The sequence below is a fragment of the Phyllostomus hastatus genome, unplaced genomic scaffold (genome assembly GCF_019186645.2).
Source record: "Phyllostomus hastatus isolate PE091 unplaced genomic scaffold, TTU_PhHast_1.1 phas_contig_348, whole genome shotgun sequence".
Classification (NCBI taxonomy): domain Eukaryota; kingdom Metazoa; phylum Chordata; class Mammalia; order Chiroptera; family Phyllostomidae; genus Phyllostomus; species Phyllostomus hastatus.
Window position 1 is genome coordinate 6,361,839 of NW_025333860.1, and position 24,476 is coordinate 6,386,314.

Here is a 24,476-nt window from a genome sequence, read left to right on the forward strand (position 1 = left end):
TAATAGTATATTCTCATGCCCAAATGCAATGTGAAAAGATTGTGAATCCTTTAACCTTGACCTATAGAACAGACTTACAACCAGCTTGTTTGTGCTCAGAGGACAGCATATGAGTCATGCATGTTTTCTAGAACATAATGACTAACTGAATAAACAGCTTCTATTGTATAAGCATCACTGAGTTGGCTGCCCACTTTCCTATTCAGGTGCTGTTAAGCTTAAAAGATACCAGCACAACTATGCAAAAATAAATGCAACCAAACACTAGTCCTTTACTCCAGAAATCTGAAGATATCTAGCATTTTGGACAAACATTCAAAGACCTGTGCAGACAGAACCGTATCTTACATTAGTTCACTCCTACTGCCATTGAGATGGATCTGAATTAACAAGTGTTTCTCATGGCAAATCCTACCTGAAAGCTCGATTAAAATGCTGCAGGACATAGAAAGACTGTAAATATTACTCTCTGTGCCCATTGAGTTTACTATCGAATAGACTTCTGAACACAACAATTGTTACTATCAACAATAACGCGTTCCTTCACATGGTTCTGCCTTATTATTCCAATTTCGGTTCACATATCACTTTTCCCAAGAGGCCTCCAGATCTTCTAACTTATTGACCATCCCCTGTTCATGCTTTGTTCCCTCTATACATCAGCTTGTCTCTTCATGAGTTCCTACTTCAGCTGCAACTTATTTACCTATTTGCTTGTACGGTTGTTGTTTTTTATAACTGTATCACTTCAATTGAATATAATAAGTTCCATGCAGAGAGGATAACTACTTTGTTCATCATGGTGTCACCAACTTCTGTAATACTGTCTCACATAGAATGAGTGCATGTACATATATATATAGTGTGTGTGTGTGTGTGTGTGTGTGTGAGAGAGAGAGAGAGAGAGAGAGAGAGAGAGAGAGAGAGAGAGAGAGTTTGAAGAAAGGATAAAGCACATCGCTGGTGGAGGCGAAGGGGTCATACAGAAAAGGAGCTTCCTGAAGAAGAGATGATTCATGTGAACACTGAAGTAGTCTTGCCATGCAAAGACCACGCTGAATATTATCAGCCTTCAAATTCTTTTTAAGACAACTCAGTCCTCCCAATCTTCAAGCTGCTTAGACATTTCTTTTATATACTCTGAAACCTGTTTATCCTACTTGGGAATGATTAATGAACCCCCCTCACAGTTGCTGCTAGTAAAACATCATTGTGAATGTTGAGTATGACGCTTGCTGACTACTTTCAGAAGCAAAAAGAAATAATCAGTTCCTGTTCACAATACTTAGATGAACATACTACCCCTGAGGGGGAAGTCAGGGAATTTCCAGTACAGACCAGTTCTTGGGCAACAGACAAGTCTGAAGACCCCTGATGAACAGAGTTCACATGGGAACATCCATGTTTCCATGCCCCGTAATTCATGGAGTGGAGGATAGGGTGTTTGGTGAATTTCAAATTGTATAAGGCTGTTCCGATTCTGAATCCCTTGAACTACCTGCCCAGTGTGCAAGATAAATGAATTTGGCTCCTCAGCTGGATGCCCTATATACATAGCATAAATAAAAGCTAACTGACATATTTTTCATAATGAAGAAAGCATTGCTAGAGGATGGAGGCGGAAAGCATGCCCCTTGCTTAGTGATGGCTGCTGTATCTTAGAGTGGAGAGTCCATTTTTTAATGTTTGTAGTAATTTGGGAAAGCTTTCACCATAATAACGTAATCTCATTAAAAATACAAGGTGATCTGGATTTGCTGAATGCTAAAGTAGTCTTGAAGTTACATTAACTTTTATATTATTTTATCCTCTTTAAGTAAATAGAAATGAGTGCAAAGGAACCTTACTATTTTAAGTGATCCACCCTTTGCAGGGAAAGTACAAGAACTGTTAGCGAATTGTTGCAAATTACAGGCACTGTTCTTTCAAAATGTCAGTTACCAACATCCTACAAATCTGTGGGATCGTGGAGGAAAAAGGAGACGTAAGATAAGAATGAGTACCTCTCTTTTTACTTGAAGGCAATGCAATCTTAAAGCATCCTGCACAAAAAAAAGAGCATTTCGACAAGAGGAAGAAAATAACTTCACATGTCAACTTTTACTGTGGGGGTTTCAAATGTCAGACTTGGTCTTCACACAGAACGTGAACTGGGTGGCAAACAGATAATGTGGAAATATCAACAAGAGCAATTTTAGGGACATATATTTTGATAGTATTTGATTCTACCTAAAATTGACAGGATCCTGGCCTGGTTTTATGAGTTCATGGGAAAGACGAATGAAATAATCTAGAAAAAGGTTGTCCCATTGGCTGCTTCATTGGAAACAAGAAGCTGGAAAAGCATGCCATAAATAGTCCAAGGCTACAAAGGTTAGAGCCTCCCCCTTCAAAAGTGGCCCTCTGGGGTGGCTTTAAAGTGATTAACAAAATCTTAGCCTGTAACAGTCAGTGGGGAACAGGATGCCGTGTGTGTTTACGAGCACACATGCTTCTGAAACAACATGGCAGAACCGAAGACTGAATTTTAATGTGGTTCAGTTAAAAACGAGAGAGGAAAAAGAAGAGATTTTTTTCCTTTAACTACCAAAAACATTTTGAGTTTTAAAAACAGAAAAGTACTAACTTAATGAAATCATATCACTCAGTGGTATTTTCAGTGCACAGCTACAGTGAAATAGATGCCACGCAAAACTGGGTTATTTGGAGAAAGAGGTACATTTGTTCATAAATTCTAGACATTGTTTTCGCTTGCATTTCACTATATTTATTATCAAAATGGCAACACTTTCACTTTTTTTGAGAAGGGAGAGAATTCATCTGACAAATAGAACCAAATATCAGAAAACTATTTATAATGGATCAAGTAAAATAATATGCCTAAATATTTCTCCAACAGATAAAACTGTAGAAGCCGAATTACTTTTGATTTCTAAGTCTAATTTATAGTACCAATTCATTTTCCACCTTATTCATGCCTCAGTATTATCTGCTCTACACAAACCCTTATTACTTTATTTATTTAGGATAGGGACATTCTTGAGGACACAGAAGCTCTCCATGTAAACAGAAGCAATCTTTTTCCATATTATTCAGCTAGGAGCTCAGTAGCCATGACTGGTAAGGAATTAAAGAGGGCAGGAGTGAAATCCGGCCAGGTCTGGCATGACATCAAATGGATACATGGCTATAAAGCCAATGGCTATTACTGCTAACAAGGTGCGGAGGGGTGGGGGCGCTGTTTTATATCTTAAGGTGGAAAGCAATGTTTTCTCTTTAGGAATGGCTTGTGGGGAGTGTTATGGAAGCCAGGTACCTTTCCTGAGGAGAGCACGGGACCTCCAGAGCCTTTGTTAAAGATCTATTTGCTCCTAAGACCTACAGGTTTATCAGTGCAGGTAAGCAGTGTGTGATGCCCCCACGCCCCAGTGGAATTCATGAGCACTCTCCTGTAGCGCTGTCATTTAGAATTGCACATTTGGGAGTCCCTGCTCACAGCATGAATGCACACATGACAAACCAGCCACTCTGAATGAAACAGGCAACAGCTGATCAGTAGCACATGAACAGCAGACCACACACTCTCAACTGTACCGAAGGCCTCCTTCTCCACAAACCCACCACCGCACTCCTGACTCTCAGGGGTGGAGAAGTGTGGGTTAAGGAATTCTTGGATCTCTCTGTGCTCCGAAAGTATACACTACCCAGGTTTGAATCTGGAGAACTAGTTTACACAATCATCAAAAGAAATCTTGCAATATCTGGGAAATGTATTACATGGATGTCATGGTGCATATTTAAATGGAAAAATTACTTCTTAATTCAGATGAATCACCAGGATTCCTGGAACTCCAGAACACAAGAGTAACAATTAAAGTCTCTACTGCTAGGTAGACTTTTGTTACTTTGGAAAACATCCCGGAAAATATTCATTTGGCCAGAAATATCATCATAGTTTCATTCAGGATTAGAAACAGCTATTTTTTCAGCATTGGTTCATTTGAAAAGAATCTACCTTGACTATTATAAAGCACATCAGGATCATATCAAGTTATAAATTAAAAGTGCAATATGGTATTCTTTTATCTTCATTATTACTTTTAAATGAACAAAAACAGTAAATAAATGAGTCATTTTGGGAGGAGGGAAGTATGTAGCCGAGAGTTCCTGGTAATACAACACTGGCCTTAATTAAATGTGAGTCCGTAAACTTTGTGTGAAAATAATAGCAGTTTGTGTCAAATTATTATTTATAAAATATGTACCCTAACATAAGACATTAAATTGAATATTGTCTAACTTTTGTAACAACTAAAGGATGCAGAAAAGTGAGCACATGAAATAGTCGAACACAGGGAAAACTTTTGCAATGAGCAATTTATTTCCTAATAATTTCTGTAAGGCAGTCTGAATAGTAAGAATTACTAAAAAGACTATTAGGCTAGAAACATATAATTTCCCCAAAAACAATTCTCTGTAGTGCCCCTTAACCCCAAGGCTATAATAGTACATGCTCCTTAAGGACATTTAAAATAATGTTCTTAAATTAAAACAAAATTCCATGAGGCCTAACACGTTTCAGAAAAATTATCATCAATTGTATTGTACCCTGTGGTTGCAAAGGACACTAGTGTTTTATATTCTGCTTCACTTTCTACCTTGAATTCATCTCCCTTACCTCAAGAAAAGAGCATTTTTCTCAATAATTTGACAAAAATATTATGTTTAATATGCTCATGTTCACTTATTTTCAACAGTTTATATATAATAAGAGAATCAGTGAAAATACTCCTTCTCTGTATTAAAATGTTAACATGGGAAATGACATCAAAACACACATAAAATGGAAAATATACTTCTATCATAGATTATTAGACACAGGATTGCTATTACAACGTATAAAAATCTAAGAAACCAATGACCATGTCAACAGAAAAAGAGATAGGCAATTCACTATAGGTGAAATACAAATAGTCAATAAATATATGAAAAGCTGTTTATCACCCAATAAAAATAATATTTAGGTAGAGATATGATTTCATATCAAACTGGTGCAAAAACACCTTTTAAAATATTGGTAAAATGTCTTATTGGGAAGAGTATGTGGAAATATAAAATCTCATACACCATCCTCTGTAGACTGATTTAAAGTTCTACTGCTTTTTGAAGAACTATTTGGCCAAAAAAAGGGTATAAATTTTTTTAGTCATTTGACTTCTAAGAACATAACCTACTAATTCATTCAGAAATGCTTGTTGAGAAACCTACTAATACTTTTTAAAATGTGCAAAAAATATATACAAGGATGCTTATTTCACATTGTTTAACATAAAAGAATGAAAACCTAATCAGTAGATTAAGTAAATTAGTACATATCATTGTGATGTACTACCAGGGAGCTGTGACAAAGACATAGATGCACTAGGTTCATTTGTCTGCATATTGTCCATTTGTGTGAGCTCCACAAGGGCAGAGAATTGAACCGAGTTTGTGCATTTTTGCACCTTAAGGTTACAAACATGCTGAACATGGACAATGACCAGGTTTCTAGAACAATTCTGTAGCTCACCTGTCACTAAAATATTTCTCTAAAAATTTCATCAGATTTTATGCATCATTTTCTTCCAAGACATTTATAAAGAGATATACAAATCTGTCACCTGTTCAGCAAAGTAGGTATAAACAAGTTCAAGAGCAAAAGCTTATGCAGAAAATGCATCCTGTTTCTATCAGGAGCTATCGCATAAAGGCCTTGTTGCCTTTAAGTTGTGCAACTTCCACAGAAAAGCAGACTTCTTGTCAGTCCTCCTTTATACAATCTGTCCCTGGCTTGATTCCCAAAGATAATTTGAAGGGAGAGATACTACTTCACATTTAAAATTATATCTGGAAGGCACTGTCAATTACAAAACTTAAATTTACAAGAATGTTAAAAATTACATTTATTGAGCTTTCACCCTGGACTTTTCTAAGTAGGGAACACTTTAAACTAGGATAATTTTTCTAAACACAGGAATTTACTATTATTGAAGCACATTTCTCCATTTTATATGTTATAAATCAAGATATCTTGACTTACCAATTTTATTTCACCCAGAATACATTCTGGTTGTGTTTTCATTAGCTTCCTTTGTTAGAGTTACCTTAACAAGATTATCTTAGAATAAACACTAATAACGTATCTGAAATTTATAGTCTCATGAGGGAAAATAACAATATGTCAACTCTCAACTTCCAAGAGGTACAGAAATAAAGAAAACTAAATATTAACATGTCAATTGGGCAAAACAACTTATCATAAGAAGAGCACCACTGTATACTCTTCTTTAGTGCTTGACTTGACTATCTTTTCTCTATGTCCAGGTGTAAGATAAATTGGTTAAGACAAATAAAAGGCCAATTTTGGAGGAGGACTTAATTAAAATCTTTATGAAGGAAATTTGTGTCTTTTCCATATATAAGTTCTTCCTGGGTTGGGACCTTGAGATAGCCACTTGAATAGCATCCTTTTAAAAATAATTAGATTGTGATAATACATTAAGGAATAAAAGTTCCTTTCTTGAAAAAGTTATATTCATTTTCAGACGGTCCTTGTTCTGTTCCTTACTGTGCCAGCCAAAATCTGTCTATTGAGATGGTGACCTCAGTTTACACGGTTCTGTGCTACCTGGCATGAGCACACAGTTCCAACATGCATGCATTTCAGTTTACACACTACTGAGTAAAGTGAGTGCCGACTGCACCCTGTTCCAGTTGCTCAGTTTCACAGGAAAAACACCGATGTAGTGGAACCAGGTCATCTGAGGCAAACTTTCATCTAACAACTCAAGATCTATTACTCCAATGCCTACACTGCTCTGTCTAATTGAGGACTGCAAAAACTTGAACAATAACAAGAAAAGATAACAACAAAAATATGTTCTTTTTTGCAGCTCAATAGAATGGATTTTCAGTTAAATTTTTAAGAATTATAGTTGGCATACAATTTTGAGCTACACTCTGACCTGATGGTTCTCATAGAATTAATGTAGATAACTGATGACAACCTACTATTAAAATGTTGGTTTGCAAAAGATGGTAAAGCACATCTTGTGCCAGGCACACTCAGTACATACCTCAAAGCCGGGACTCAGGGGAGACTGAAAGGTGGAGTTGTAAGAGCGAAAAGCAGGCAAAGGAGCAGAACAGAGGGAGGAAAAAGACAAGACAAAAAAAAAAAGAAGAAAACCAGTGTTATTGGAGGAAAGCAATGCATATTATTCAATAATGTTTTATATAGGTTTGTTTTCAAGAAAAAGCAAAATCTCATACTAATCAGTCTTTGTGGCCACAGAAACATCTGACTTTGGAATTATGTTGTCACATTTAAATGGAACAAGAGACACAAACTTAAGGTTGCAAAAAATCACAGTTGTGAACCGGTAGAGGCAAAAAATAAAGCTACTTGTCATACATGTCAGGAATGACAAGATGGTTCTCTCACCTTGTTGAAAATAAATTATAGTCAGAATGAAGCATTTTTGACCTTTGAATGAAAGATTAAATTTTTTCACAATAATTTATCCTCTCAATGGGAAAAGAAAGGAAAAGGTCATCAAAGTAATCAAATGTCACACAGTTGTTATCTGCCTGCAGGCAAGAATAAGCTGTTGAATAATCAGTTTCAGTCAGTGGTTTACAACCCTGGAAAGTCCAATGGTGGGTTAGACTTATAACGACAGAAATATAGCACTGTGCATTTTTGCTCATTTTGGAGTCTTTGCTGTGTATCATTTGTTTTCTGCCTGATTTGATTCAAGTTTGAAATATAATTCAAAAGTGAAAAGGTTATTCTGGGGTTTTATTAAGAGGAGAAGGAGTATCAATGAAGACAATATCAGAAAAATCTTGGTTAAGTAGACAACACATATCTGTAATTTATACTGAATATGTTCATTATTTTATCCCTGAGTCCTGAAGCTTTTTTGAGCAGCTCTCTCTTTTAACTAGAAAACAAATCAAACCTAAAATATGGTTGACCCTTTTTCATAACCAAAATACATGACTGTGTTTTGAAATCAGTGCAATCTCTTATGTTGATTAAACTTTTGCAAACTACTTTTCATTGAGTACCCAGAGAACTTGTTTCCTATTATCAAATAGTATAATTTCTATAACCCCATTTTCTTTTAATTGATAAGAATCTCAGAACTAAATTAAATTATCAATTATTCTGATATAATATCTTTATTTTTCTCACATGAGCAGTAATAAGAAAGCCTAATAAACTTATTACTTGATACATATTTGTTTCTAGCTTTTAGCTATTACGAATAAAGATGCTAAAAACATGCTTGTAAGCATACCATTCACATTAACACCCTTCAGAAATGAAATACTGAGATATAAATCTAACCAAATACGAATAAGTTCTATATGAAAAACCACAAAATTCTGAGGAAAGAAATCAAAGAACTAAATAATAAAAAGATGTTAATGAATAGGAAGACTCAATATTGTTAAGATGTCCGTTCTTCCCAAATTGATCTACAGATTCAATATAATCCTAACCAAAATTCCACCAAGTTATTTTATAAATATCAACAAAGCAATTCTCAAGTTTATATAGCGAGGCAAAAACCCAGAATAATCCAAACGATGTTGATGGGAACGAACCAAGCTGGAAGACTGACATTGTCTGCCATTAAGACTTACTATAAAGTTACAATAATCCAGACACTGTGGTACAGATGAAAGATCACACAAAGAGATCAATGAAACAAAATAAACAGCTCCAAAATAGGGTCCTCAGAATATAACCATCTTTGAAAAAGAGCAAAGGCCATAAAACAGAGCAAAGACAGTCTCTTCAAGTGGTGATGGAACCAATGGACATCGCGTACAAAAAAACCCAAATCAGATACAGACCTTACACACATCACAAAAATTAACTCTAAATGGTTCATAGGCCTAAACACAAAGCACAATACTATAAAACTCCTAGAACATGGCATAGGAGAAAACTTAAGATGACCTCGGGTATGACGATGCCCTTTTAGATAGAAAGCAAAAAACATATCATGAAAGAAATAACTGATAAGCTGGTCTCCTAAAAAATTCAAAAAAAAACAATGTCAACAGAGTTAGAAGACAAGCTACAAACTGGAGGAAATATTTTAAAAAGATACATCTAATAAGGATTATTAACCAAAATATAAAAGGAATTCTTAAAACTCAGTAAGAATACATACCCAGTTTAAAAACGGACAAATGACCTTCACAGAAATCTTATTAAAGAAGGTATGCAGATGGCAAACAAGCACATGAAAAGATATTTCACATCAAATGTCATGAGGAAAACGAAAATCATAACATCCATGTTAGACCACTGTTCAGTTATTAGAATGGCCAAAAATCAGAACCCTGGCAGCACCAAGTGCTGGTGAGGATGTGGAGCAACAGGAGCTCGCACCCACTGCTAGTGAAAATTCAAAATGGTACAGCCACTTTGGAAGACAGTTTCTTACAAAACTAAACATACTCCTACTATAAAATCCATCAGTCATGCTCCTTGATACTTAGAGGAGCTGAAAACTTCTATCTACACAAAAAACCTGCACATGGGGGTTTACAGGAGCCTTATTCATAACTCTCAAAACTTGAAAGCAACCAATATATTCCTAAGTAGGTGAATGGATATTCAGTAGGTGAATAAAGTGTAGCGCATCCAACAATGGGAAATTAATCTGCACTAAACAAATCAACTATTAAGCCATGAAAAAACATGGAAAAACCCTAAATGAACATTGCTAAGTGAAGGCAGGCAATCTGAAAAGGTTACATACTGTATGATTTCAAATATGTGACCTTCTGGAAAACGCAAAACAATGGAAACAATAAAAAGATTAGTGGTTGCCAGGTGTTGGATGGAGGGGAGGGATGAACAGGCAGAGAACAGAGGATTTTTAGGAGAGTGAAAATTCTCTGTATGATATTGTAATAGTGAATACACACCATTATACATTTATCTAAATCTACAAAACTTACAACACCAAGAGTGAGCCCTAAAGTAAACGATGGGTTTTGGGTGATTCTGATGTGTCAGTGAATGTTCATCAGTGGTATCAAATACACCACTTTGGTGAGTAGTATTGATGCTGGGAGAGACCATGCATGTGTTGAGGTAGGGGTATATGAGAAATCTGTGTACCTGCTTCTCAATTTTTCGGTGAACCTGTAAGTGCTCTAAAAAATTTTAAAAAGGTGAAGGGATTAAGTACCAATTGGTAGTTACAAAACAGTCACAGAGATGTGTTGGGAACTGCCCTGCCTAGTTTCAGAAGCTGTAAGCCCCCATGGTAAGGCTGAATAAGGAGACCCTGGGATCATAAGCCACTAAGGAGACAAAGCTTATCTTCCTGGCAGGGGCACTAGACTCTGCCCCCTTTACTTCACCTTGCTTGGCCCTGGACTCGGATGACTTGTTAGCCAATGATGGGTAAGATTCCTCATGGGAGGGATGACCTAAGACAGGCATGGTTGTGAAGGGGCCCCAGGACTTGGGGGGCTATAGGAAAAGGGGGTGATGGACCCTCACACCTTGGCTTTGACAGCCTGAGTCCCCATTCTATCTGTAAGAAATCTCCTAATCTCTTGGCTACCTTCTTCCCCAGCCTGACTTAAACCTGATACAATGTTGGAGGGCGGTGCAGCCCTGGGCAAGAACGGGGTTCCCTGGGGAGATCAAGCCTAAGAAGGAATGCATAAAATCCAGTGAAACCTGCTTTGTTAAGAATGCCCTCAATTTTCTGATAAGGGTCCAAGCATGAAATGAGTTTGTTTCCCAAAGTTTTATAGCCCTTTAGCTAACTGACCCTGACTCAGAATAAGTCCTCATTGTATGTATGTACATATAGACATTGTATGTATAACATAGTTCTTTGTATGTTATCTATTGTTTGATCCTTACTGCCTGACAATGATTGATGAGCTTTACCTGTATTCCTGTGCAAACTGAACCCAATAAAAGCCCACTGAGGAACAGGTTTCTGGCCCATTTCCTTTGAGAGATCGGCCACCTTTCCTCCCAAAGCAGGTCATGTCTTGGTAGACTTATTCTCATCCATGACAGCTGGGGTGGGGGGGTCTGTGGGGGAGCTCCCCCCAACAGGGATGTAAAGTACAACATGAGGAACATAGTCAATAATATTGAAATAACTATGCATTGTGTCAAGTGAGTATCAGATTTCTTGGCGGGGGGGGGGTCATCTTGTAAGTTATATAAATGTCTAACCTGAACTTAATACAATAAATTATGTCTTTAAAAGTAAATTAAATAAATGCTTGTACATTTTTTCCTGTGCATATCTAAACACATTTTTGTTGAATAAACCTCCAGGAGTAGAACAGTTATGTCATATGATGTGCCTACATTCAGCTTTAGAAAGTAACTGTCAGAAGATAACTTTGGAAAACGAGTTTCCCAAAATTGTTGAACCCATTTATATTCTCAGTAGTAGTCAACAGGTGTTCCACATAATCAATATCTTAATCACTTACTGTATTTTTTTCAAGTTTATATGCTACAGTATAGAAACATCTCACTGCAGATTTAACTTTAGTCTCCTTGATAACTATGAACATGATGTAAAGTACATTTTCATGTTTATTGGCTATCTTTCTCATAAAGTATCAAGTGTTTTGCCTATACAGTACGGAGTTGTCTGTCTTCTCACTTTTTTTATAGATGTTCTTTATACATCCCAAATGAGTCTCTTATAGGATATATACATTGAAAAATTCTTTAATTTTGTGACTGGCTTAATAGAATGCCCTCTCATTCTGACTTAATGGTATATTTTGATAAAAACAATTTCCTAATTTTAATAATATCCAATTTATTCATCTTTTTCTCTTGCCGTCAGTAATCTGAGTCCTGTTTCTTAGACGCATTTTTCTATTGGCCCTGGAAATGTTTGCTGAAACCACCCTTTCCTCACAGTAGTGCTGTCCCTGTCATCATCAGCTGGCCTGCACAACCTTGCATTTTCTGGACTCTCTCTGTTGCATTGATTTGTTTTTCTGTCCCTGTGAGATACCACACTGACTTAATCATGGCTTTATAAAATGTTTGGAAATTCTCTAGCTTTGTTCTACATCAGGGACGGTGGTACTTTTTATTGTGCACTGGGACCATTCCATACATTGACCACTCTGTGATTTCCTTCTTTCTGAGACATCAGTGCATCAAATCCTGACAGCCCTGGGTGCTTGGAAAGCTTCATATATTTTTTGTTTTACTTTTTGTTATATTTTATTCAGCTTTTATAATTATCCCTTGCAGGACATCTGATCTAATACAAGTCTCTTCATACGTAGGAGCAGAAGTTTTGGAAAAGATTACTAACTTTTTGCATAGGATTAAGTCTTATGTAACATAGTTTTAAATGTCTTTAACTTTTCCCAAATACCACAGAATATTTATAAATAAGAAAGATGAGTAAAACACAGAAAAATGATAGGATCACTTATTTTTTTTAATAAGGGGTTAAAGAAATGATTTTTTTATTTCCTCCTCCATCTACCAAATTTGATGTTGTATAAGTGGATTGTTGCAGAAGTAATCTTCTACTTACACATATTTTCATGTATGACGATATTTCTGTGAAGTAGCATGAAGAAAGGCATGTATAATTAATCAATTTATGTATTTAATTCTTTTTGTTTTTTGATTTTTAAATTTAATCTTTATTGTAATTTTTTCCATCATCATTTAGTCCCTTTATGCACTCCCAAAGCAATTACCACACTGTTGTCCATGTCCATGAATCCTTTTTCCTTTTTGCTCAATCCCTCCATCTCCTAAACTACCACCCGCAGCTGTCATCCCACTCTCCATCTGTGAGTCTGTCCCCATTTTCCTTATTAGTTCAATTTGTTCATTAGGTCCCACATATGAGTGATATCATATGGTATTTGACCTTCTCTGACTGGCTTATTTCACTTAGCATAATGTTCTCCAGGTCCACCTATACTGCTGCAAAAGGTGAAATACTACTTTTTTTTACAGCCAAGTAGTATTCTATTGTATAAATGTCTTAAATTGTTTTATCCATTCATCTATTGGTGGACACTCGGGCTGCTTCCCTATCTTGGCAATTCTAATAACGATACAATGAACACAGGGGTGCTCACATTATTTTGAATTAGTGCTCTGGGTTCCTTTGGATATGGAATACCTGGGTCAAAAGGCAGATTCATTTTTAACTTTTTGAGGTATCTCCATACTGCTTTCCACAGTGGCTGCACCAGTCTGCACTCCCACCAACAGTGTAAAAGTGTTCCCCTTTCTCCACATCCTTGCCAGCACTTGTTGATTTATTGATGACAGCCATTCTGACAGGTGTGAGATGATATCTCATTGTGGTTTTAATTTGTTCTCCTTTGGTGATCAGTGATGTTGAGCATCTCCCCCTACATCTATTGTCCATCTGTATGCCCTCTTTGGAGAAATGTCCAGCTGGCCATGGGCACCCATATGAGCCCAGCTGGCCCTCTTGTGCTTCCTCTGCACTCCCTACCATTCTCACTGTGGTGAAATGGCTTCTTCTGTCTGCCTGTGGTTATAAGGCTTCTGTCTAGCTAGCGTTCAGTTGGTTATTCAGGATGATTTCTCTACAATTTAGTTGTAATTCCAGATTGGTTCTTGGAGGAGGTTAGTATAGCTTCCACTTACTCCTCTACCTTCTTGGATCTCACAATAGGGTCATTTAATCCCAAATTCTCTTCTGCAACTGTCTTAAATTCTATAAAATTGGTGATATCTTAATATGTATATCTATCTGTAATGCTGTAGTAGTGAGTCTGACTTAAGGATGCTATATTTTTGCTTCTTTCTAAATATTGGTGATGATTTATAAAATGAAAAACACTCCCAAATAGCTGTTTGCCTACATTTTGGACTTTCTTAAAAGATGAACTACTTTATGGTTGGTATAACAGATACTGTTTACTACCAAAGTTGATGACAGATAGAGCTTGTCATATAACCTATGTTGCTATCCTCTCTTTCTAACTGAGCAACATTATTGAAATATGAAATTCAATATATGTGCCCAAAATGGACAAATTAATGAAATTACTAATATATTAACATAAATATGAAATGATGATTTTGCAGTCAAAATAGGGAATCAAGTACAGAAAAGAAAAATCATTTCCTTACATTTGAGAGAAAATCCACACTAATCATGGCATACTTGCAGTATGGGTGATCTGGTGGCATTAATAAACAATGCCATTATCTTTTTCAATAATAAAAATATCCTTTATGGTATGTAGAACTGAAAGGTTTCACTATTATTGCCATTGTATTACCTTTGACTGGGTATGCACTGCAAACTTTAAACTACAGTTACTGGCCTTTCACATCTTGCCTAGGGATGAAAAGGAACTTACTCATTGCACTTCGAGCTATCCTGGGCAAAGCAGGGTGGCTTTGCCTGGCAAAAAGTAGCCTAGGCCTGGCTCGAGGAACTGGGAAGTGCGAGTCTTCCTCAGGGTGAACCAAACTCTCTTCTCTTCTGAGGAACTGGATAAGAAGAGACACGAAGGCACCCATGAGGGCACAAAGGCTGAGATGCAGGTGAACCAAACTGCGGAGCCTCCGTGTCAGCGTCACCACAGGACTTCCAAGGGGGACTACTTATTGGAGGGTTGCTGGTGGCACATTTCATGCAAGGTTATAAATGTTAGTAATAATATTTTTCAAAGTATCTTACGGCCCCCAGTATTTCCTCACTTCATAAATGTCTAACTGGATCACAATTTTACAAGCATTCCTGACAGAATGGTTAAAATATACTTTTTAAAAGTATATTTTAATAACACACTTTAAGCATTCTACTACAAAAAAACTTCCATTCAGTAATAAAGCACTAATGAATACCATTTGTTGTAAAATATAGTGCAAATATAAACTAAGAATACTAAATAATTACTTGGTTAAATAAAGCAATTAAATAATTTTCTTTAAAAACACAAAAACTTGTGTTAAAGACTATAGTTACGTAACTGAAACTATATTTATATATAAACTGTATAGTCATACATCTGTGCATACATATAATTTAAATGTATAATTTATACTTATAAAATCTAAATTATATCTTTATGTTTTAAAGTATGTATATGTGTGTGTAAATGTATATACATACATAAGTGTATATATTATAAAAAGTTGAGATAGATTTAAAAGAAGAATCTTTAGCATTAATCATCTAGATTCTAATCTATTCTAATGATGAGTCACTTTAGAGCTTTAGATTTCTTGTGAGACATTAAATAATTTTTAAAAACTTTCTCTGATAAAACTAAAAATAGTACACAATTAATTTGTAATTATTTTTCTAAAACTTGTCTTTAAATGTCTACCCTGTAAACAGTATGACTCTCAGGGACTATCCTTAAAAGCAAAAGTAACTGTTGTAACTTGTAAAATCACTGCTTACAAAAATTCAGCTAAATCAAGGAACTTCAGAAACGGACAGGTGACATGAGAATTATTTGAAAAAGTAAATAGCTTTGGATTTAAGCATTTTTCTGTAAGAACATCACTATTTCCAATTAATACAACTTTATGGACAATCTATAATCATACACATACATTCTGAATAGCTACTGAAATATAATACATTCTTCTGGTTCTTGGTGGAATTCAGTACCTGCCTTCTCCCATGTTCACTTGATAAGGTCTGAAACCATAAGAAACTCCCAAAAGAAAGTCTTGAGAAAACAGAATATGGAATTTGCTTAATCACAAAAGTGAGCATTCAATTGAGTTATATGTCTAGCTCATGCTGTAACAAATTAAAATGATATAAAGATCACAATGAAACATGTTTCAAATAATTAACTAATTAATACATGTTTTTAGAGGTGTCTTAAATATTCCAAGAAGGATTTATTTAACCTAAAAGTTTTACTAATTTTTAATATTTTTCTTTAATGACTTTTTTACAACCGCTAAATTGTAAATAGTCTTTATAAAATCCATTGGGGGAAGGAGCAAATATGGGAAATTTAAAGCCTCACACCATTAGCTAATTTTTAAAAATGTTCTTATTTTAAATAATTCACATAATTACAACTTTTACTGTGTTTTGAATGATTGAAAATCCAAATTTAATTTTCCTAAAGAATAATATTTAAGCCACATGGATAAAATATATATTTTAGAGCTAATGGAACAATTTAAGTGTTAAGTGCTATTTTTCTCACAGCATTTGTCAATAGTGTCATTCCAACAATACACTGGAATGTATGCCAGCAATGGCAAGCAATTAAAGACTTTCACATTTCCATTAACAGAAAATTTCAAATTTTCTCCTGGAATAAATATTCAGCTCTGCCACAAAGGACTTTAATAATCTTCACAGGAAGACATCTTTTATCTCTATTTTCCAAATTCTGACAAACTATCTTTTTCAACATTCACACATCAGCATGTGCTGCTCTGGCCCTATGACCACGGTAGAACCTAACATGTTTTGTAACGGGACTACCTCGCAGAGAAGAGCAAACCTGATGAAGCACTGACCACGCTACGTACAGGCCCTGAGGAAACACAGTCATGTGCACCCTGGCTGCGTCCTCCCTCCCCGGGCACTGTCTTGGAGTGACACTGTTATCACCTTGTCCCACAGACTTGTGATGTGAAAGGGGGAATGGATGAACAGAAGGCCCTACCAGAAGGGGCTCATCGGGGGCACTGGTGGAGAGCTCGGCAGACGCTGTGCGGACTGTGCTGAGCCCAGTGAGGGAAACGTTTGAGAGCCTTCTCCGCCTCACACCACTGCAATTGTTGGGGATTTTAAATGCACATCTCTTATGGTAATTCAGACCACATCCTGGAAAAAGAAAATAAAAATGACTTTTGTTCAACCATAAATTAAAAGCTATTCTAGTATCAGTTGTAAATTTTGAATTTTTAAAAATACTGCTTCCATTTCTCTTGGGGATACGTGGTATTCAAATTTTCTTTTGAGGTTTTTCTGATTTATTTTCTGTAACTAATTTGGGTTTTGAATTCTGATTTTACTGGATGAGCTCAGCAACTACAGTGGTTATTATCATTTTTAAAAATTTCCTTTGATCTAATGAGTTTTGGCTTTAAAGGACCGAGGAGAAAAGGTCCAAAGAGATGATCTGAGCCATTCTTAACTGGTACAAGTTCTAATGTGGGTAGGCTCATGGGGAACATTAATCACAAAGCACCATAACTTCTGAACTACCATGATTTGAATTCTGGCTCTGCAGTTTAAGGATTTCTTTCCGCAGAGGATGATAAAACTATGACACTGGTATAGAGGTGTGGCACAAGTTGTATCTGCCACGCAATAACTGAGAGACCTTGGATGGTCTCTTTGATTAATCTCCCTGAACCTCTGCTCATCTCAACAAACATTTATTGAATGACTACTATTCCACATCCGGGATTAAGACACCAATTTTATTTTTAGTCTATTGCCAAAATAACAAACACAAAAGAAATATATTCATACTAAACAGGGAACAAGATGTGAGAATTGGGTTTCCCAGGACAGAGCAAACGTGTCGAAGACAGGAAATGTACAGAAATGAACAGAACAGAACCCATGCAGTCCCCAAACCCATGGAAGGTATCTGAGGCAGAGAAAGCATTGTTGTAAAGGGCATAACATAGGCAGGTAATTCCAGCCTGTGTTCGGGGAAGGAAATTTCCTACCTTCACATTTAAGGCCTTGGCGGACGAGCCCCCACAGCATCTCTCCACAGTGATCACAGAAAGCTGGGGCTCTGTACGAGTGAACAAAGAGGGCATGGGGGCGAATTTGGAAGTCCTCAAAGGTGGCAGAAGCTGTAAAAACAGGAATGTTGAAAATTGAGTTGAACAGATACCCTGATCTATAGATAATTAGTGTGCTAGATAATTAATATGCAAGTATAGATACATAATAACTCTCTGAGGAAAGCTAGGAAAGATGAGTCACGACACTGCTTGGCTTTTCGCCAGCAGTGTCCATTAGACTCCATTCTTTCCAACACCAGTTTTACAAGTGTTGTGCAACCCTCTCCTCTACTTGCCAAAGTCTTGGGCCACTTTGAAAATAGCCAAAAATGCTCAAAGAAAGCATGAATGAAAGGATAACTCAATTCGATTTACAAATACCTGCTGTTACCTTAAAATATTTTGCTTTTTTCTTTCCTTAAATGAACCAGAAAGGAATTCAGAAATCCTAGTGTAAATAAACTTTTGATGAAGTTAGACAGATCAGAGGGTACACACTTGAATACAACCATGAATGGGTCCACTAGAGGAGTGGGGCCCCATGGAAATGCAGCTAAGAAATCTTGAGCAGCGTCTTCTTGTGGAGATAGGTATTTGACCTCTTAGGCAATATAGGTAAGCATATGAATCCTGACCTAAACATAAGTGAGTAGCCTCTTCACCAACATGCCCAAGAGGTTTAATACAAAACAGGTGAATGCCAGTCCATTCTTTGAGAATATACTTTAGCAAATGATATTCACACTGCAGAACATTTTTTTTGTTCTTGCTTACTTTTTTCTACATGGTATTCATGCAGAGTATTGAGATTCATTATTTTTCATTATACTTTTCTACATGTATTTATGATGTTATAAGAGTGCTGACGTTTTTTGTTGTTGTTGGTAGTGGTTGTTGTTCAAATGAAGAAACAGAAAGGTATAAAGAATTGAAAGTGAAAGACCACCCCCTTTCCCAAAATTTTAAATGAGTCAGGGTTGTATCTTGTAAAGCAGTTTGCATACATAACCTGATGTTGAGTCTGCCTCAGTTTCTCAGACACTAAAAGAGATGGTCTGACTGACGGTGAGTTCTCTAGGCCCTTAAACTTCCATTAATGTTAGGACAGATCCACGGATAGACCCATGTACACTTGATTTTATAAGGTTTTATTCAAAGAGAATTTAGGGGAAAATTTAGGCTTTATATATATCCTTCTATTTTGTCTTCCTCTTGTTTGTCCTCTTGTCTTATTTTTCAACACATTTGTCAGGCACCTTCAATGTTGCCAATGGCACATTGTCTAGGGATAAAGATGTAAAGGTTAATAAGCCATCTTCACAGAGCCTACCACACTAGGAGGAAAGACAGGTCTAACAAACAAAAAACTCACAGTAATTATAGAGTAACTTCTATGGTTCAGAGAAGCTAAAAACTGGGAAGACACTACATCTCTGCTACAGAGGTATCCACAATTATGAGAATAATTTTGAGGGCATCACATCTATCAGGACAAGTGGTAACAGAACATGCAGGGAAGTGAGTCAGTTCCGCCATAAAGAATATTACTGAGGGTTCACAGGACATATAAATGGACCTTAATAGAAGATCAAAAATTTAATGGGTTGGTTTTTCCTTAAACCTTGAATAAAATTATTTTACTCCAAATTAATGTGATTTATTATTGAAAATCATCTATCAGTTTATTAAAACTATGGTTTTTACTCAATTAGAAAGATGATGAAAACAATAACAGGAATAACTAAGACTTATTAAGCTCTAACTGTATAATGAACCATGTGCTCAGAGATGTAAGTGTGGGAAGAAGGAGCTGATCAAAGAGCCATAGCCAGGCGACCATGCACTGGCATTGCATACACGGAGTCCTACCTAGTGTTAAGGTTACTAATAAAAAAAAAAACTCAGCTGTATTACATTTGAGAAATTGTCTGTTATGTTTCTCACTTCAAGATTCACAGTATAAGGTCAATTGCTTATTCTCAGTAAATCAGTAAAAAGGTACTGTTGGGTACCTTTCATGGTCTGATCAAAATGTGTCTAAATTTAGGAATGAATGCTAAACACTCTTTAAAGCTGGTCTGTCATACTCATGGGCAAAATTTGTTTTTAAATCATCAAAGAAAATAGTTAAAGAAAATACTTTGTGCCAACCATTAACTTCTGGCTTCTCTATCCCCATCCCACCCTCAAATGTCACCCCTCAAGCACCAAACAACTATGACAATACTATGACAGCAATTAGTTGAATAATTACTGTAGTTTTCAAAATAAGGCACATTAGAATTTGACAATAGTAACACCAAGTTGCATTCAAATAGTTTTCTAAATTAATCAAGGAGAATAAAAATAATTAAACTGAAGATTTTCAGTAACCCACCCCAATTTATGTCACGTAAGTTTGTTTATTCACTTTTTGAGAGATTAACATTCATAAGCAGTTAGCACCCTTGACTTATGTTTAAATGCCATTTTCTAAAGTTCAATTTTAATATTCTCCTGTTAATTTTAAAATAATTAAATAGATTTTAAAAATAAAACTAACAAGTGCAATGAGGTTTTACACCCATTTGAAATCAAAGCACAACATCCATTCATTATGAATTTACCTGTTCCGCACCCTGGGGGGAGCAGCATTAGCCAAGTGTATGCCTGCCATCTCGCCTAATCACAAAATTGCACTTCAGAGATAATCACTTAGTGCAGGAAAACAAAGTGAATGCTGTAATTCTATTTCTCTTAAATCTTAGAATCAAAATGGACAGACAAGAATAGGAATATTAAAGTGTCTAGAGATTCCAAGAGAGGAACAATGTGTTATCTGTCAGTCTGTTACAATCGGTCGACCTAAATTAAAACCATATAACAGAGCTACAAACTGAACACAATGGGCCCCATATTCTGGTATTTGTGCTTCTTTGATTTGCTCTATTCACAGTCTATTATGTTCCAGTGTGCAGGAGAGGAGAAAATGACATGCTTTCCTTAGTCACTGAGTATTTGAAAAAGGTAATTAAGCCAAAAACTCTAAGATAATCAGTAGTTCTTTTAAGGTTCATTATGAATTGTTACACAAAATGGAATAAAGTGTTTGGTTAGCAGTACAGACCAAATGAGGCTTCCAAAGCAAAATAACTTCTGGAGGTCAAATTATTTGCATAATAAAATAAAATAATGTCAGATCTTTCAAGATTTTTAGTAATTTTTTACTGGTAATTTTGGCAAATTGAAAGAAGCATTAACTCTTTCTACATCAACAAGTTGGGACAGATATAATAAAAAGAAAAGTTTAACACATTGCAAGTATCACCTCATTCAATTTTTCACAAGCAGTCTATCAAGTAGATGTTATTATCCCCATTTGACAGATGAGAAAACTAAGTCTCAGATATTAAGGAGCCATATGATCTTGATTCACAGTCCTGACACCTGCACCATACAGACCTCCCCAGCTGCTCTGAATGAAATTATATTTCTCTGACCACTGAAACACTATGGATAATAAACTGCACCTTTATTTTATAAAATACTTGAAAAGATTTAAAGGAAACACTGTAATTAAATATAATACACCATCACTGTAAGATGCACCTTTACCTCAGAGATGCCAAAAATACTGGGAAGAGTCTATAAAATAATCTATAGAATGATCTTAACTCAGTTCATGATGAAATATCCCTTTAATATGCTTTCTACATAGATTCCATTTTTTGAAGTCCTTCCCCATTCAAACAAATAAGAGCTAGTAACAATAACTAGTGTTTAGATTTTTTCAAAAAATCAATGGTAATGAATACCTATAGGCTAACCAGAGCTTGTGTTCACATGATAACCAGTGTTACCACATTCAGTGTGTCGGTCTGACCAAGAACAAAACACTGGGACTTTTCAAAAGCTGTGAAGAATTGTTGGTATGAATTTGGTGTTTCGTTAGCCTTTGGAATATTGAAAATAGCTTCTGGATACCATACCCCCAACATAAACACACATGTTCACCTGTTTTAAGGTGCCTGGATAAGAAACATTCTAACCATCTCCACATCTCCACATTGATATCCTATCATTCATCCATACATACACATAATAGAAATACATAAGTCATCCTCTGTTCCTTGAGTGTTTAGGAGAATAATCACTACTCACAAATCATTTCATTGCATTTGTGAGTACCTCAAATTATTAAACAGTTTTTTATGAGCCCCAAATACTCATCTGTAACTTCCTTCTGGTGGTCACAGTTCTAAAAGCTTTCAAGTATTAAAAATTAAGACATTTTCACATTTTTCTTTAATCAGCTCATGTAGACCAAGCAGTCCTAATAATTTCAAGCATTATAGTTGATTTATGTTATGTTTTATTAATATATCTAGAACCCACTAGGTAATACAGTGTTATGTCAGAAATAGAAAAATGAACAATATTTATTGTCAAGGACTCAAAGTCAAAATGAGAATGGCAGACCCATAAATAATTAACACAAAGTGTAAGGATGGGAACACAAGAGAAAGGCAGGGGGAGGAGACTGCCTGGGTCTGTCAGGGAACCTTCATCAGAGGGGTGCTCTGAATGGATTCTTGAAGGATGAGAACATTTTAAAAAGCAGAGAATGAAATAAAAAGGAGAGGGAACATTTTTATAAGGTCTATTTAGTTGTAGATAATTTATAGGATTATCTAGATATTTCTTGGTAATTATAATTATTGAGGGTTCTTGATATTTCATTGTCTTTTGTGTACTGTTAGGACAGTTGGCAAGAGTGTCCATGGGGCACTTACCTGAGACATGACAACAGATCATTTCCATTCTATTGTGGCCCAGATGTGTGGCAGTGGTTGCAAAACTGAGCCTGCACATGTCTCCTGCCCTCCACCACCTCACAGACTGACACCATGCAGCTGGCCATTTCTTCCTGCTGCTCCACTGACCCCAGTCTCTTCAAACCCCTTTTATACCAGCTTATTTCTTCATTCAATTATTGTTCCAATTAAACACACACTTTCATTTTCTTGTTATACCTGAAGACATCCAGAGTTGGGAAGACCCCACAGTTCTCCAGCAATAAGAATATTCAACAAATTCTTATTGAGATATTTATGATAGCATCTTTTGGGTGGCTGAAGGAAAATAAAAAGGGAATTTCTATTTTTAACTCACATCTGACCAGAAAAACGTTGGTGAGGTGCAATGACAGGAACTTGGAAGTCTGTGAATATATCATCCCAGAGATTATAGCAGCCAAGAGAAAAATAAAATAGTTTTTTGATATGTTGATTATGCAGTTCAGAAAGTTCTGGGAAAATATTTTATAAATGCATGGCCAGAGACTCCAAGAGTAGAAAGATCTTACCAGCCAGATTGATAGCACAGTAACAAGTTACCCTAATTAGGAAAAAAAGGAGTTCGTATCTAGAGAAACTGATGGAACTGCCCAGGAAACTATCTGCTAAGCTCCTGTGGAAAAAGAGAACACATCAACTACATTGCCAGTAGCACAGGGGCAAAATGAAGGCAAACAGTGGCTCGGCCAGTGACAACCATCCCAAGAAGGCTAAAGAAGGAAAAAATGAAGCTTGTGAAATAAGCCAATCAGAAAAAGATAAATACCGTAAGATCTTATTTGCATGTAGAATCTAATGAACAAAATAAACTGAGGAACAAACTAGAAACAGAGGCATGGACACATGGAACAGACTGACAGCTATCAGAGGGGAGGGAGAAGGGCAGGGGAATGGATAAGGGCAGGGGGTGAGGGGATTAACCAAAGAACATAAATCTGTAACTCCTTAACAGGGACAACAGTGTACTGAGGGCAAGAGGGAAGAGGGATGGGGGAGGAACAGAGGCTAGTAAAGGGGGAGAAAATGGAGACATCTGTATTAGTGTCAACAATAAAAATAAATATAAAGAAATAAGAAACAAACAAAAAAGCTGAAACTGAACAAAGGGCCTTTTACCTGTGTTATATGTGGAAAGAATGAAATAGAGATCGGTCTGAACCATGGAAAAATATAGTTTAATGCTACCAGACAAAATAGAAAAAGCTGAACTATTCAACTGTAATTTTGTCTCTGCCTTTTCTAGAAGTGTACTGACTAAGAAAGAAGAGGAAGAACAAATATATTCAAGAAGGAAGTGAAATCTAGGATGATTGAAGAAACATTATCTAAGGACTTTAAATAAACTATTTTCAATAAGCCCAAATGACTTATAAGTGAAGGCTCAAGAATTTTAATTAGAAAAAATCTACTGCAATATTCTAACAATCATATAATCTTATTGGATTTAATAAAATTATTCTAAAGGCCTTCTGTAGAAAAACTAGGACAGATCTTACAAAGAAAGGGAAAATTTTAAAGATGGGTAATGAAGAAATTCAGCCCTGGTTGCTATCAAAATATTGTATAAAGCTATATTTTAAAATATGTGTTAGTGTGTAAGACACAAGAGAGATCGACAGGATAGAATTGATACCATAGAAATCTACTATTAATGAATTTTAAGCAATAGAAGAGATAACAAAATTAATTTACCAGGGAACATTATTTAACAAATGATTAACAATTAGTAGTAATTAGCTACTTGGGGTAAAGTACAATTTATAAGCTTATAAAATATATACATATATTATACCTGAGAATAAAAAGTTAAAATGTAAAACCAAACCATAGAAAAA

General features: G+C 35.8%; 1 protein-coding gene across 2 annotated transcripts in view; it reads right to left on the minus strand.

The window, feature by feature from the left end:
* The window catches only part of PRKD1 (protein kinase D1), a 323,064-nt gene that overhangs the window by 62,030 nt on the left and 236,558 nt on the right, over positions 1-24,476 (minus strand). Inside the window, exons 3-5 of one of the 2 annotated variants that reach the window (XM_045841150.1) lie at positions 17,744-17,875; positions 16,726-16,886; positions 7,116-7,139 (exon numbers count right to left, since the gene is read on the minus strand). In XM_045841150.1, the coding sequence (XP_045697106.1) occupies positions 7,116-7,139; positions 16,726-16,886; positions 17,744-17,875 (317 nt within the window). The remainder of the gene's footprint in view (positions 1-7,115; positions 7,140-16,725; positions 16,887-17,743; positions 17,876-24,476) is intronic. The other variant, XM_045841151.1, reaches the window with a different exon arrangement.